General features: G+C 38.0%; 1 protein-coding gene across 1 annotated transcript in view; it reads right to left on the reverse strand.

Annotated features, from left to right (window-relative positions):
• LOC118412679 (aminopeptidase N-like) overlaps positions 1–17,100 on the reverse strand; it is a 36,969-nt gene that overhangs the window by 726 nt on the left and 19,143 nt on the right. The window contains exons 2-18 of the mRNA XM_035815693.1: positions 10,335–10,444; positions 9,266–9,432; positions 8,771–8,897; positions 7,990–8,144; positions 7,349–7,462; positions 6,731–6,862; positions 6,343–6,408; positions 6,171–6,230; positions 5,099–5,265; positions 4,683–4,756; positions 4,220–4,350; positions 3,655–3,710; positions 2,891–3,038; positions 1,975–2,150; positions 1,326–1,499; positions 709–849; positions 371–452 (exon numbers count right to left, since the gene is read on the reverse strand). Of these exons, the coding sequence (XP_035671586.1) occupies positions 371–452; positions 709–849; positions 1,326–1,499; positions 1,975–2,150; positions 2,891–3,038; positions 3,655–3,710; positions 4,220–4,350; positions 4,683–4,756; positions 5,099–5,265; positions 6,171–6,230; positions 6,343–6,408; positions 6,731–6,862; positions 7,349–7,462; positions 7,990–8,144; positions 8,771–8,897; positions 9,266–9,432; positions 10,335–10,444 (2,080 nt within the window). The remainder of the gene's footprint in view (positions 1–370; positions 453–708; positions 850–1,325; positions 1,500–1,974; positions 2,151–2,890; positions 3,039–3,654; positions 3,711–4,219; positions 4,351–4,682; positions 4,757–5,098; positions 5,266–6,170; positions 6,231–6,342; positions 6,409–6,730; positions 6,863–7,348; positions 7,463–7,989; positions 8,145–8,770; positions 8,898–9,265; positions 9,433–10,334; positions 10,445–17,100) is intronic.

Genomic DNA, 17,100 nt, shown 5'->3' on the forward strand with positions numbered 1-17,100 from the left:
ACATGGCACAGTTCTTTGCGAAAGGTTTTTTTAAGAAGAGACATAGTAATAGATCATTTCTGACGGTGGACCACTTGTAACTTTTGATCCACTGCGAGTCAGTTAAGTTTTATATGCATTATGCTATTTCATTGACAAAGAGGGGTCCTCTTTCACATTGTGCTGAAAACTAAAGCCCGCTTTTCGATAGATTCTACCTAAAGGGAAGACTTTTCAACACATGACAACAGAGTTTCGTTTTATTTGTAATCTATTAATTATTCATTTGCTAATAGCTAGCAATAAACCAAGAAGAAAACTCTATCTAAAGAACAGAAATAGTCAGCTGGTATTGTCTTGCCTTTGGATGAGAGATTTTGATGGATTGTACCTGTTTTAGTTCATATCCTGATGTCATTTGCGATGACACTGATCGCAATATTTCTTCTTGAATTGACGGCGTGTCGGCAAACCTAATAAAACAATATCAAAAGACAAACATACACGCTAAAATGATAAATCTTATATCAAAATCGTAACGAAAAATCCATCATACTTCTTATGAAAGCTGTCTCCTATCAAGCTACATCATATTTTGAATTGAACAGTATATAAAAAAATCATTCGTTGATTTTGGCGCAAAGTTTGAATACCTTTTTTATTCATACATTCCCCAGACACACATTTACAACTCAAAGGTTTAAAATATAATCACGCACGAGCACAGACCTTTGTTGCAATTCGCGCCAGTTGCCAAATACAAATTTCCAGGCAAGTTCTCGTCCAGCCACGGTGTCTGCCATGCTTCGAAACACTAAAGGTACGTCCTCTCTCCTGATGTTAAAACCATCCTTCGTCCACCCGAGATACCTGTACAGTGGAACAACATTACTTAATATATAAATTTGGAGTCCACCTGAAGCGTACTGCAGTCGAATGTACATTAGCACATTTGATCTTCGAGACACCTGTACACCGAAGTCTACAAGAATCAGTTACAAGTCACTGAGGATTAATCATTAAGTCCCTCTTTTCCTGTAGGTATGTAAAATTGTACTTGTTTTACAACTTAGATGACAGACATCACATCTTTATAAAAGCAGTAGTAGTAGTAGTAGACGTAGTAGTAGTAGTGATAGAAGTAGTAATAGTAGTAGTAATAGTAGTAGTAATAGTAGTAATCCAATCTGTTCTGCTGGTGATCTTTCTTTAAATCTCTCTCCATTTTAAATAGTCTCCCTTTGGCTTCTCTCTACAAGTAGCCAAATATATTCTACGACGGCTACCTTGCTATAAGACTGAAGCGAAGCGATCGATCCTATCGCTAATATACGGTCACATTTTACCTGTACAATATGTAGTCTTGTTGTGACGATGCTAGAACTGTCAAGAACAGTTGGCGATCCTGTGGCGAAGTTGTTGAACTTGAGTTGTATTTTCTCCACACAAAGTTCCATTCACTTTGGCCGCCCGATGCTATCCCTTCTTGAAGTACTGACTTTCGTATATCGGGGTCTATTCTATAAAACAATGATATATCAAGAACCTTATAAAGTGTACTAATTGTATTCCATGACAAATCACCAGACTACAACATATAACGATTCCAACCTATGTAAGTTATTAGCTTGTGTGACAGTTATCTAAGTATCCCTAATGTTAACATGGAATGTACATTGTGTGAGCTTGTATACAATATGAACACGTATTTTCCTTTGCTTCGTCGATACGGGAATGTCATTTGTTGTTTACATGATTTTGGATCATCACAGAAGTAAAAAAATCAATGTGGAAACTCAGTGGATGTTTCTAGATTGATGATAATTGTATACAGCACGCGTCAACAACATTTACAAGGATTGTTTAAAACAGTAGGAACGTAATCTTTGACTTTAGGCCACAATGGATCAAGAATGCACATGCGTACTCGTAATTGTGAGATGACTTGGAGAGTTTGGTATAAAGCAAAGAGCTACCTTGCTGGTTATGTCCTACCTTTGTCTTCTTGTTCTCCATTTTCTGAATAGCTCTATGGCAGTTTTTCTCGCATTAGTGTCCCCATATCGACAAGCAGCTTCAAATAATTCCGAATATAGTAGCCTCCTCCTGATGACGTCTTCTTGAATTTTGTATCTTCTCATGGCAACCACCACTTTATTCGATATGTAAGCCTGAAAGCAAAGCACTGACTATACATCTATTGCTTTATCAAATTTGCAACAAGGCAATACAGAGGGAATCCGAGGCAGCAATGCCGATGTTATGTGCAGTCAACATGCATACACTATACAGTACATAGAATAAAACAGTACATCAACAGTACATCAAATAATACGTATTGACATATGCACAAAAGAAAGAAAAGTCATGGCCTTATGTCTCACCAGGGACGATGGATAAGTAGTAGGAAGTACATATGCACAAAGTAATTAAAAACTTATCAACAAATCGAACGTAGCATATAATTATGGAGAGCTTAGGATGGGTTTCACCATATGAAAAAAATGATATTAGAATGCACCGTTTATGATGTACTCTTTTTCTATTATTTTCAAGGAAAATGATTAAATGAACAAGTAACCAGGTGGGTCAGCTGATTGTGATAAAGATGGCCGACCTATGACATTACAAATAGTATGGCACCCATTGAGCCAAGGGTAAAGACGTCTTTGCTGTACAAAAGGTGTTGGTGTGGGAAGTGATGATAATTAAGGAAATAACAACAAATGAAGTACAAATGTACCGGTATCACAATAAGGAAATGTTGCCACGAAATTCATACTGAAGTACACTGTAATAAGCACGTAATCCGCCTGGAGGTGTTCTTATTCCGAGTCCTTTACACGTAATATGGTAAATCCTACAATGCCTATTCCGAGACATGCAAAAAAAGCAATGAAAACCACGCCACCTTTAGTGAGTTGTAGCTTTGACTTTTAGACAAGACAGTTAGGAGGTAATGCAAGGCCCGCAAGGCTGCTTTCCAAGGCACGTAGTCGTCTTCCTTATCCAGATACCTGGTCAGGTCCAGGGCTGTTGGGATGAGTAACCTCGATGCCCTGGAATTTTCAAATTTCATGTCAAGAATTACCATCAGGAAAGCTTAACCACAAATAAAAAAGATACAAAATAATTCATAAAATAGCAGAAAAATTTGAGAGAATAGCATGGAAACGTCATTGTAGTACGAATTATTGGCTATGAAATGAGGGTAAATGTGATAAGAAAAATGAGTACAGGATTTTCATTTGTCACAGTAATTTTTGGCTGCTTTATAGGTCAGTGGCCTTTTCCTACTAACGCTTTTTGGTTTTGAATTGATAGTACGCCGGCTAAGGGGGGAATTGAAGCACACTTAATGTCCTTCTTGGCATTGCGGGTTGGTCCTTTAGGTATGAGCTTGTTTTCAGCAGAGCCCAGAATATCGACCGCGTCTCTAACAATTACAAGCCCGGGTATGCTGCTAATAATCAGGTGTGTCGATGGTATGGATTTGGTTTTGGGAAATCCATCGAATACATAGTAACGTACTGAATATAAACAAGGCTTCTGCAAAATAACAGTTATTTTCACTGTCCAGACACACGCTCTAGCTTGTGTGGGTAGATTTAAATCATTCTTCAAAATGCCTTGGAATGGCTCCAAGAACACGGTATACTCTGCAGACAATATTACCTTGCCAAATTGAACGCGTCATCAATAAGGCTAGCTCTCGTCGAGACGTCGAAGACCTGTAGAAAACACGGTCACATACTGTTATTCCTCTGTCGTGAATAACGGCAAATGTCCAATACCGTACATAGCAGATGAAAAAATACAGTAAGTGACAATAGTGTATGGTGACGAGATGAATTAGGTTGAATATATCACAGAAATTATACTTGACAAACAAAATATGCATCCACTTGAAGTCAGATGCATTAGTAGTTTTTCTTCCATTGTATCTTCGAAAACATGCAATACATATACATCGATGAAAAAAATTTTAACACACAACATAACAACCTCTGTCATTATTCGATTCAGTCTAATCGTGTATATGACGTTCAGGTCAAAGGAAAATGCAGATTATGCCAAGTAGCTGTCATACATGATGTACTTCGTACGTATGATGACCTTTTTATACCCCAAAAACAAAATATTTTCCAAAGCATTTCAAAGTGACCACGGTCCATTTAGTTGTCTGTTGACCATCACGGACATTTCACACCACTATTGACAATTACATCCTTCAAATTACTGTGTGGTTGGTCAGGAGCTGGTCCGACAACAGCTTCCAGTTCCCAGGCCCGTAGTTCACGCGGTAGAACCCGTTAGAATCCACTTTCCCCAGGACCCATTCTCCCATCGGTGAGTCGTCAGAGATGTTCTCTGCAGTCAGAAAATGGAACAAAACGCATTAACAGAGAAGTTTCCAACATAATATGAAAACTATTCAGAAAGTATTCAGCCATTTGCAGCCTAAGTGCTCAGCTACTTCGCGCCTGTGATTGGCGATGAATGGTAACCAATCATTGTAGTATCGGAAAAGATTTACTCTTCATGTCAAATATTACAATGAGACCGACCACTTTTATCCTAAACTAACCATACCACATTGCAATTGAGTTGTAGTGCTTTCTTTGCAATGTAAGGCTATATGATATAGTTCAATATAGAAGCCGGTAGACACAGGCTTTCCACAAATGAACGAGAGTACTCACTGACGCTATCATTTAGCCACAAGACCCTGGCGTCCGATTGTTCCTTTGTCTTGTAGGCCACTGGTATGTTCCAGCTAAAGAATAAAGGATACACAAATATAAGCCCTCCGGAAGCAAAAGAACATCCGCATGAAGTTTGATTTCTGATGAGATAACACCTACAACCATCCTGATAGAGACAGAGTTGCAGCTGATCACTGAGTCACGTGTCTGTAATCTTTGTAAGGTGCCACAATAAAAGTGCCGAAGATGCCTTAGAAAGACTATGGTATGTTCGAAAATTTAATAAAGTCAAATTGTTTCTCTTTGCAATTCAGTTCCGGGTTCTACCGATAAGATTCTACTGATAAGAAAATAAGTCCCTGGTAAAGGAACGGTCAACAATAATAAGAATTTTGAAATATTGATCTACTTACTGAAGGGTACTTCTGGACGTGAGAAAATAAGAGAATGGTTCCTGGATTATGTATATTCTTCTCGCACCGTTGTCTTCCACAGTCTGCCTCAGTGTGACGTACGGGTATCCGGCGTTAGACACCCAGTTGTTCATAACCAACGACACATTAACGAAGGAATCCGTTGCCTTAAATATAACACAAGACAGTTCGTCAGTGTATCATATTCCCATTATGATGACTACACTATAATGCTTTATCTTTATTTCAAGATTGTAACCTGAACCTGTCTTTTATTTGTTAAGAAAATGCATGGAATGGTGGAAACGAAGTATTTCAGCCTGTATGCCGAGCGAAATGGCTGGGCTTGTTGGCATGTCATGTGCTGTTTCCTGCTACTGTTTGCTATGGATAGACACATTTTCTTAGAGCCTAAAAGAGCTTTTCTACACGTGCCAAGAAGTATATCTGGTATGTTTTCGGTCCGTTTACGTTTTCGGCAGCGCTGTATGTGTGTATATATGTAAATGTTACATTTTGTACGTGTGCTTGTTTAAAGACGACTAGCATAACTTAAAAATGCCTGTATTGATTAATCTGCAAGCAGATCCTGCGACAGCATACGATAGTATCAAAAGCTGGCAAGGGAATGTAGCAGGCCTGGCAAGGGAGTGTAACTGAATGTAATTTGCATTTGCTCCGGTGAATTGAATTGATATTTGAACAGAAATTTGCAGGTAATGATGAGACCAGGCAACGACTATATTTTCGGCCCCCTAGCGGCTTGTTACGGTCAAACAGCGGAACTTTAGGTGTCATATTTTGAGTTCTGGACATGCTGTGTTGGTGATTTATAAGTAGTAGATAGTGATTGGTGCAGAGAGTAAGTTGTGTAGATTTTTGCCCCTAGCGGCTGAAACCGTATGGGCCTGTTTAGATTTATATCTTGAAAGAGAATGGGGAGGGGGTTGACAGATCGCTATGTTTTATTTTTGGTATGTCGATAGCTTACGTCATATTTGATGCAATTAGATGAGAATCGCGCAAACGATGTCAATAGTTATAATAAACGAGGAAATATACTCAGACTTACCTGAGACAACGTGTCCCATAACTGTGAAGTGTTGATTGTGCCATAGCTTGCCAATATTGTCTAAAAAGAAGAGCAGCAGATTTGTAGTTACGAAAATGATACACTTAAATATAAAAATCAAATGAAAATAGAAAACTGACAAAATACCATAGGATTCATCTTAAGATCATACCTTTTTTGCCCTCATGTAAGAAGAGTCATAGACAATGCTTCTGACCATTTTCAATATCGTTAAACCCTGAAAGCGATAAAAATATTGTTTGCTATTGTTTCCTTGATTCAAAACAAACGAGACAATCATGTTTTCATCCTTTGAAAGCCTTCCTTAATTAAGATGCAGAGACAGCAATCGATGAGTGATGTATTCGCTATGACGATATGTCCAATTTGTAGAGCTTATCTTGTTACTATAATAGAGTTATCATGTATTTTTGCTCACGTCACCTAGAGCATGTCAGTTCAATCTAATTTTCTGCACATTGATTTGCTTACATGCTGACCGGGTCCATGCAAACCTAATCGTGATTAATGTTCAAACCATATTAAATATGCCTTGTCACCTTGCCTGACATGACAATTTTTTCACTTCCATCCAGCGTTTCGGTCCATGCCTCACTGTTTAGAGATCTGGTCTCGCTGTGACCATCGTAAAGAAAGGCTGGCAGCACGGATTCAACAAGCTGTATAGGGTCCTGTGGAATGCGAGTAACAAGTGATGTGTACTTTTGCATAGAATACATTTGTACCGCGATACAATGGATATGAGACTAGTATGTAAAATCATTCTCCGGGGAAGCTATTCCACTTTGCAGCCTTAAATCTACATAATTCGCTTGTACTTCGTTTACTAACAGTGATGATCTTCACAAGTGTTTATTTATGAAAAGAAATGTTATCTTTCATATGTAGATCGTAGAAAGTTAGAGTGCAATAAGCAATAAATATTACAGTAGTTACCGTCATCTACATAATCCTATGATTGTCATTCACGTGCGGTTACATGTTATGATTAAGACCTGTAACAGTATTTTTCAATTGAACGAATGCTTTTTTATAAGAAATATATTATATATATATAACAGACATTTAAGATGTTGATAATACAGAAAAATATATAAGTCTTTTGTAATGTCAACAGTAAAGCAATTAATAGCAAAATAATGATCAATTGGACTTACCATTGACAACTCCGGAAAATGGCACGCAAGTGACTCATATGCTAACTCCGTACTGAGAGCCTCTGTCACCCACAGATCGCTCCACCAGGCTGCAGTAACCGAAATGCCAAACCACTGCGTAAAGAGAAAAGACGGGCTTTGAGTCGATTATTTCCAAAGAAAGAACTATTATACATCAGTTTTTTTTACATACAACATCAAAAACACTCAAATCAACGGAGGCTTTGTAATGAACTTAACTATATTGTAAGTCTTTCATTGTCACATGGTCGTGCAACATATGACTGGTTATTTAATGTCCATTATATCAAACATAAAATTTACATTTAAATCACTTCGTTCTTTATCAATAGCGTACAAATTACCCTCTGTGATCTAGAGAAGAGGTTGCCTATCGGTATATCATTACAGTCTGAGTCTGATATATCTTAAATAGATGGCAAGTTTTATATTTCGTTATTATGCTCAAATTGATGTTATAGTCATTGTGAAATAATAATCTTTCAGTAAAAACTGAAATTAAAAAAAAAAGAATAACAAGAACACAATCAAACATTCCACACCAAGGACAGACAGTGCATCAGTATTTGGTAAAAGAGGACGGCAGCTGTGATGTCCACAGAACATCTGTATTTACATACATAGTGCGCGACTGCATGGTTGAGTGCCATTGCACATTGCAGTTGATCACGGATGCTTGAATCGTCGACATCACAAAATAGCAAAGTATCCCTGACCATCAGAAGGCCACTGTACACGTCATAAGGCACGATCTGGCCAGGGACGGGCAGCACATCTTTAAACAAAAGAAAGGGAAAATGTCAGACTTACCACAAGATATTGAATTATTATAGCAAATGTCAGATATACAGACTTTCAGAAAGGACAGCGTTGTTTTAAAAGAGCACCCTTTTGGAAGAAGTGAAGTAAAAGAACGGAATTTCATGGATAGCTGGAGCAAAGGTTGTACTATTCATGATCAGCAATACATATACTGCCATTTATGAAGATATTATTAAACAGGTCAGTTGATATTCATCAACTTTGGAATGTTGCAATACAATCTTACCAAAGGAGCAAAAAAATGTTTTCCTGTAAGCTGTATTGCAATCAGGTTAATTTTAACGCAACGGAAGTAATGGTCTTACGAAACGTGCTACAATAATTTGGAAATAAAATTTAATATATGATCAACAAGGTATGTAATCATATAGGTATGTTTGAATAAGCTACCGTTTGACTATAGTTTCTATGATACAATCATGCTGCATGCTGTTATGATTTTCTACCCCTAAAATACAATTGGATTTACATTCACCACAAGACCATTTGTTTGAATTTGTTTGAGTGATTGAAAATGTCTAGACACACCGAAAGAATGCAAAATCATATAATGATTAACATTTCTATCCTCATCTTTACCTGTCTTTTGTAGTAGATAATCTAACCCCAGCAGGTCTTTAATGTTGCTGATTGCATCCAGGGTTGTGTTCAATGCGACCTCAGCAGCTGGTGACGAGGTTGGGTCGAACGCAGACCAAACCCGGACCTGCAACCACAAAAACTCTCATTTTCGAGATGATGATGATGAGCTTTCAAGAATAACGAGTAGTTCCAGCAACAAAATATCTGATATGTCTTTCCTTACTTTGCTAATAATAAAGGAAATAGATCATGAAAGGTTAAAATCGTGTTTCCACATCGTAAGCAAAGACTTACTGATTTTTTTGCGACTGGTTTAAGTACAGACCTAAGTTGAATTAAAAACTTGACTTTTCATAAAACGTGGGTAAATGTTGCATTGCAAACTACTTTTAACACATTATAAAGACCCTTTTGTAGGACTTTTGATTGAGTGACGGTAGATACGATGCTTCGTATTCTACATATGGTTTTGATATCATCACAGATACCTACCACTTGTCCTCGCGACGAGAATCTTTCTAGTTCAGTCATCCCCTCGAAGAGAGCGAACCCCAGTAGATGGGTAGACAACTTTGACGTCCGGTAGAACGTTTCCCTTACCCAGCCGTTTGGTAACGTGGTTGTGCTTTCTGACGGGCTGCTGGTGAGGGCGGTCTGATCTGTTATCAACCAAAAGCAAACAAAACTATTTTACATATCTAAAATGATGAATCAATATCCCATAGAATGTGTCAAGTGGATATATATATATATATATATGCAATCGCTTGATCACAGTGAAAGTAGAAAATCATTTCTTAAAAAATAGCAAAAATAATGTAGAAAATCACAACTGATGTTTGGATGATTATAAAATTATGTGTGATGTCTTAGACATGTATTATAAATATGACCATGGCTCAAAGTTTGTGTGATGTAGTTGAAGACTGTTTAGAGATATATAACGATTCCTCGTCTAGACTACAAGATCCACGGTTAAATTTACTCTTATAACACTCTGCTGGAAGGGCTACAACCATTTAGATCCTGTCAGACAGCCGAATAGGTTTGACTGTACTTGTTGATCACCAGGAAGTCACCAATCGAAAAATCACTATATCATATTTTCACCCCAAATTCTATCCATCGTCTTAGACGTGAGTCGAAAGTGAGCCAACCTCTTAAAACGCTCGATGATCGAGAGAAGACCGCAAGCGTTGTTGTCGAAAATGCATTTAGAACACGCAAACCTCATCGGCCAATCGATGTTCCTGCTGTTTGACTTTGGCAAAGCATTAGAGCAAAAGTCTACAAGTCGAGATTGAACGGCCATTGCACTCATCTAAAATACTGTAAACTTGAAACGTTATGTAGTCTCCACAGCTCTTACATAAATTCAAGTACAATTTATCAGAGGCCAGTGGAAGATGCCTTGTTATCAGGAGATTTTCCTGTCTAAGTGAAGAGAGCTGCTTTCCCTTTCCGACTTAAACTGAAATTATCTGCGAGTGACTGCTTTGACATACAGGGTTGACCTTGTTGGTATATCCTGACAACAATTGGTCAATAGAGGCAGATTTACCTGATGGATGCTCAATTATGACGTCAAAGGTGGCTTTCATCGCTGGGTCGTCCATGCAGGGGAAGACGTGGCGGGCACCGGTAGGCTTCAGTCCAGACACGATCATCCGTCTAGGAAACCAAAATAATCCATGAATATCAAATCTACTTAAGATATGGACGTTGTGGAACGACAATCAAATTGATAACTTCTTCTAAGTCTTTCAGATAAGAACAAAACCTTACTTACCAAAGTTAGCAATGTTGATAACTACAGTAATGGATTATTTTGACCTTTAATTCAATCTATTTGACAGGCGTGACACAATTTCTTGTCTACCAATCAGGCCATTGCAGGGTCATCTTTTCATACACCATATAACAATGTATTACAAGTCACTAGTATCTGATTTTTTGGCACATTCTCCCATCTAATCATTAGTATTCAATGTACATATGAAGTAATAAGGCAATATGTAACTGCCAAATATCTTAGCACCTCATATTACAACCTATTAGATGATTTTTTCTGCTTGTATAGACGATGCCTAACGATAAGACAGAATGAGAATTGCTAGTGGTACAGCAGTGACACGAACCATATATTCTTTAACACACGACCATACGGTAAAGACGACAGCCTGTGGTAACTCTCCTCATTAAAAGAATTGGGTTAAAAGGCGTAATCAATGATAAATCTTTCTAATGCAAACAAAACGAATACCCTTCAAACTGCTACATTGTTTTTGGTAATCTATCTCTCTTTCTATCTATAAATTTCTCTCTATATATAAATGTCCGTGTGTGTATATATATACAGAAAAAGAGAGAGAATACATAGAGTTAGAAACAATATAAGTATTGAGACAGAAAGAGAAAGAGATCTGGAGAAGACATATGGATGAGGATATTGAAAGTAGAGTCCCTTCTGTGACATATCAGCACAACCCACTAAAATGGACAGACACGATGGAGATAAGATCAACTGTCACGATACAGACATTGGAATTCGATAATATGATTTACGTAGCATAGCTTTTGCCACCCGGGCAATACGACTCCATCTGCCATAACTCCTGCACCTGTCAGAAAATAATCGTATGAAACATTCCACGCTAATACCTTCACCATAAACCATGTCAGGTAAACGATGTTGAGTTATGCATACTTCGCTGAAGCATATGGCGAACTGGCATTATCTTTGAACCACAGTCTCGATCGATGGCAACGTTTTCTGCACTATTGCATAGAGAAATAGGCAAATCAAACGAGTGGCTTTAATTTGGTTGGTGTTCCTAGAATAAAGAAATCTTCAAAACTTCAAATTTCAATGTCAAGCTTTCTGTCTGTTATAATGGTAAAATGTTTTGTAAAATGTCAATCTCTTGCTTTATTGTTGGTGGCGCTGGTGATATGGGGAGATATCCACAACAGTTTGCTGTAGGTTATTCCAAACTTGAGTGTTGAGTCAGCATATATATAGATAAATTTTCAGCTGCAACGATAAGGCGTATTGACTTTCCTCCGTCTGTTCCAGCAGTTGGATGTCTAGACCATATATTCCAGAAGTATATAAACGACCATTTGGCGCATTATTTGATAGTGGATTCTGGTAAATGCAGACGGTATCAATAACTCACTTATTGGCTTCTCAATGTGACACGCATTCAGCCAAGGCTGTTCGACTAGCTATAGGCAATTGATAAAGACGAAGCACCTGTGTAAAAGACACTAGACAACCAATATATGTAGATACCGGCAGTTTTTTTGCATACAAATAATAGAACATAATTGCATAAGGCTTGTTGTGTAATCCTCTATACTAAATTTAGCACTAAACAAACGGCTGAAAAGCAGACTTTGTTCCATTTGTTCAAATATTATCTATCAACTGTACCATATGCAGCAGAATCCTATACCTTCCTTTTTTAATTCATTGTAGGCTGCAGTAAAAAGTGAACAGATCACTATTGTCACGAAGAAGATGACAGACGTCCATGAAAACGTTGGCTCCAGAGAATATTTGGTTGTAAATTTGTTATTCAGTCATTCACAAAGTTATTTGTTATTTAGTCATTCACAAAGTAAAGTAACTCTGAATAAACTATTCACTAATTCATCGACTGTAATTGGAAGGCTCAGTTATTTGCAATGGTTCCCTGTGTATTGTTGTTTAACCGCAAAGTAACTGCAAAAGATCAACACGAAATTCGAATGCATGGATTGCTGCTATATCTTTAGAATGAAGTGGTTTAGTGCCCCGCCATCACGACAGAAGGGTACCCTGTTAGATGCTATTACCACTAATGGAGACAGGCAGCCCGTGTGGGCTGGGGGAAGGGCTTCATCTACGGCAACGTCATTCAGGTAATTGGAGAAAATAAATCCAATTGGGCTATCAGTCAAGAACTGTCTGCACACTTTGATTATTTTATATTGATATCAATTTAGCCAGCTTTGCCCTTTGAGAGACGGTTGTTGATGAATTGTTGTGCTTTTCTTTAGAGGAGATAAATAGTAAGGTCTCCTTCGCTGTGTATTATGTTATCAACACGTATGGCTGGCTTAGGTGAAACGCATTGTTTTAGAGGAGTAATGAGATGAAAAGTGTAAGTAATTGAGCTTCAGAAGGCCTGTTTATGGTGATGGAGTGCAGCCATATGATATAGTTACGTGTCAAATTTATATAATGTAGCGTGCATCTACGTCAAAACAAATCATATGGAAGTGATGCCATTGCACGCCTACATATAAGTGCAGTGTTGCGACAAGCACACTTTCTGAAGTCACCGATGTCATGCGGATGAAAACAATTAAGAACACAAATGCATAGAAGTTACAACTGTACAGCGTTTTTGGCAATTTGGTCATTTGTCATTCCAGCTCTTTCAAACATTTACCCCGGCATCTAAAAAAGAGCAAATGATCTCCTTTGGAGGAAAAGTCATCCAGGGAATCATTTTCGTTATCATAATACCTGCATAAACCTGACACAAAGCTTTGTAAAATGTTAAAATCCCTGTAACGTTAGCGTTCTCCACTCCGCACTCTATGTTATTCGAAACGCTTACGTTGACCTTTGGGCATCTGTGATTGATGGTCGGACGGACAAGTAGTTCCTGGCTGTCCGTATAAATGAAATAACCAACATGTCACCTGTACCTTTTTCCAAGTATTGTATGAATACTGGCTTGAGTATTGCTCACGTTTCACAGCTTCCTAACGGTAAATAATGCACCCCTAGAATGATTAACGTCGATTTTATGCGACTATGAACTGCAGAAAAGTACACACATATTCCAAAAAGACATACATTACCCTTGAAAACCTTATTTTCATAATGACCTTAATGCTTTGTAATTGTATTGCAATATCTTGAAACTCCTCCATGCAATTCTACATCAATAGCGCCCGTATCCTTTGAGGGAACTCCATTCATTGAAGAACAGACAGCGACTTTCAGCATTATGCCTGCACTGACCTTCGGAAAGGACACAGGGAATCCAGTTTGCTCTGTCTAAAATGTCATGCAGACAAAGGTTACGCTTCGGTAAATTCTACCACACAAAATTCAACTGATTTGATGTTGACCTAGTACCTGGGGATATGGAGTCCATGGGGATAATTTCCAAGAAGGTGATTCCCAAAGTCAAATATTCCTAATAGGTGATACCTCAAGTCAAATATTAATAGAAGAAGATTCCTGAAGCCAAATATTCCTAGTAGGTGATTTCGAGGGTAAATCCCCGTTTTCTAAATAAATTTTTAAAGTCAGAATAATTGAAAGTTAGGAATGTTGGAAATGGATTCACATTGTGATATGGACATGATATGTTTTGTCGCTAATTCAAGTAATTCATGTGAAGTTTTTTTTAGCCCCTAAGTTTTATAGTATTGGATGGAAATAACAGAACTATATCCAAATCTTTATTAGTAATAATACATGGACATGTTTGTCTACGTCTGTAGATAAGTCAAAGGACTATTCATCTTATACCAATAGCACCGAGAAAGCTATACACTTCGGTACGTAAACACAGGTTTTAGTATTTTAACAACATAACAGTTAAAACAGAGCATGTCGCTGTTCGGGGGTAGGGGCAGCAGCATAGTGGAGAGTTTTTAGACGCGGATGCATTCCCGCCAGCCCTATAGAGACTCCCATCTCCGTACCATACCGTCACATGATCCTCCCAAGGGACCTACCCAAAACACCTTTTCGTTACAGCCATTACTCCAGACCCCAATATTTGACCTATGGATGTACCTACAAATCCTTACAGACAGTCCACGAGGAGTTGAAGGACACCATCCAGACATCAATATGAAGATTACAACTGACGCCAGCGGGGCCCGAATAAGGGTCTTGTTAGACTTTAAACTTAGTCTTTTTTGTCTGTTAAACTATTAGTTCACTATCTAGCCGTTATTTGGTTAACGGTTGTACCCGAAATTTTAAATTTGCTAATGCACTGATAATCATACATGTGCAATTATAATACATACGTTTGTCATTTCAGTGTGGCCTTTTCGTCCATTTTTGCAAAAATACCAACCCGTACGTACATTTAGTTTTTTTTTTCCTTTAATATACCATAAGGGATATTGCCATCCTCAGGCACCAATACGGCAATAGAATGTTGTCGCTACGTCATGGACTATGCTGGTGTCCGTATTTGCATCGGACCCTCAAGGGTTGTTAGGCGCTTTAAAAGATATTCTGACCCTCAGAATATAACTACTATTAAAATAGACAGGTTAATTGGAAAATGTCACGGGGATTAGTATCGTTAGTCACTAAACAATTTTGTTTCATCAACGTGAAATTGATATAATTGCATGTTATCGATGGACAACATTGCTATACTTCAGTACGCCTTAGGTTTCCACTAATTTTTTTTAGTGCCATGAAACATATTGTCGCTGATGGGCACGAAGAGGGGATATGCAAATACCTTTATGGTTGACTCGACTCAGGTCGTCGTTACGCGTTTTGCCCTCAACTGTCAGGGTCTGGGATGCTACCCTTGTTCAATGTTTTCAGGGCATCATAAAACTTTCTTAATACTATCTTATGAATATTTTCTACACGTTCTTGGTATAAATTTCCAGTGAATGGCAGTACTTAGCAATAAATAGACTTTCTAGCGAGCAATACTTCCAGCTATTCAAAAATAGTCAAGCGTACTTGATATTTGTTATTCAACCAAATGTCCCAGCAAACACTAATAGTTCAAGTCTACATACATACAACAAATGGACGTCTGTCATATTTGATACCAAAGTCATTTTCTAATTAGCAATTTTTTTTTAATTCTAAAAAGTATACTACACTTTAGCAAAATTTATATTATCATTTTGTAGTTTAAAGGCTCAGCATGGACACTTTACGGTTAATGAAGGCTACAAGTTCTCATCACCCTAGCCAGGGGAGCCACCAATTATTACAAGCTTTCTGTGAAGGGTGAATTATTGCTTGACTCGCATAACATAATGACAAATGTGGCAATCAATAATCCTAGCGGTACATTTGTAGTCTACGGTGAGTGATGCCTCCCGCTGCGGCTGAGCTCTGCATTTAGTCGGAATGTCTAATAAAAAGTTGACTAGAAAGGCCGACATTTGCTTGAGAGCAAATGCAGCATATTTCAGCCATCTCCCTCCCCATGCAACATCAGACTATACCAAAATCACCCATGTGCAGGAATCGAACACTTTTGTTTAAAAGTCACTTCCACTAATGACACTTAATGACACCCTAAAATGAATCTTACAACATTCCTAGTGCAAGAATGGACTCTTCCAGTGCACCCCATGTGAATTTGCACAATAGACCAGTCCAGAAATACTCTCACTGAAAACATGGTCAAGGTTGAACTAAGCAAAAAAGGCATGAAAAGGTAAAATAGACCAGTCCAAAAACACTTCCACTAAAAATGGAAGATTGAATTATCACCTTTCTAAAACTAAATTTTAAAACATCCCCATGCAAGAATGGACTCTTTTTGCGATGCCCCTATGTAAAGTGGTGCAGTCCAAAAATACATCCGCTAAAATTGGACTTGGACGTAATCACCAAAGTCCCAAAAATGGATTTTAAAAATCCCCCCATGTAAGGATCGACTCTTTTAGCACAACCTATGTAAAATTGCAAAGTTGACCAGTCAAAAAATAACCACACTCGTGACTGAAACACTTTGACATATCAAATCACCAAAGTCTATAAACAAATTTTTAAAAAATGCCCCCCTCCACGCAAGAATGGACTCTTCCAGTACACCCCATGTAAAATTGCAAAATAGTCCAGTTCAAAAATACTCCCATTGAGAGACATTATATAATCAACAGTCCAAAGATGAATTTAAAAAATATGTACCCCCTCCGTGCCAGAATGGACTCGTCCAGATAACACCGGGCTCACTGATTGGCTGCCAATCCCCTTCGGGATGTTGACTCAGGCTACGTGATTGGTTGCCTCTTTAATCAAGTTACTAGTATATATAGACATGTGCACATGCTGTCTTCAGGTGGGAGAGGTCAACGACCTTGAGGTCGTTGACCCTCTGGCCAGTGGAGAATTACTAAAAAAGTACCCAAATATATCATTTTGAAGTGGTTTATGCCAGAAATTATACATGGGTCATTTGAATGAATATCTAGTGCACCTATTTACCAAAATGTAGGTCATTTGGTTACAAGACCAGGGAACAGGAGCCAAAAGCGTACGTTTTTGGTCAAACAATGGCCAAAAAATTCCAAAATTAAGCATTTTGTTGTACCGTATGCCA

Source organism: Branchiostoma floridae, chromosome 3, assembly GCF_000003815.2.
Source record: "Branchiostoma floridae strain S238N-H82 chromosome 3, Bfl_VNyyK, whole genome shotgun sequence".
Classification (NCBI taxonomy): domain Eukaryota; kingdom Metazoa; phylum Chordata; class Leptocardii; order Amphioxiformes; family Branchiostomatidae; genus Branchiostoma; species Branchiostoma floridae.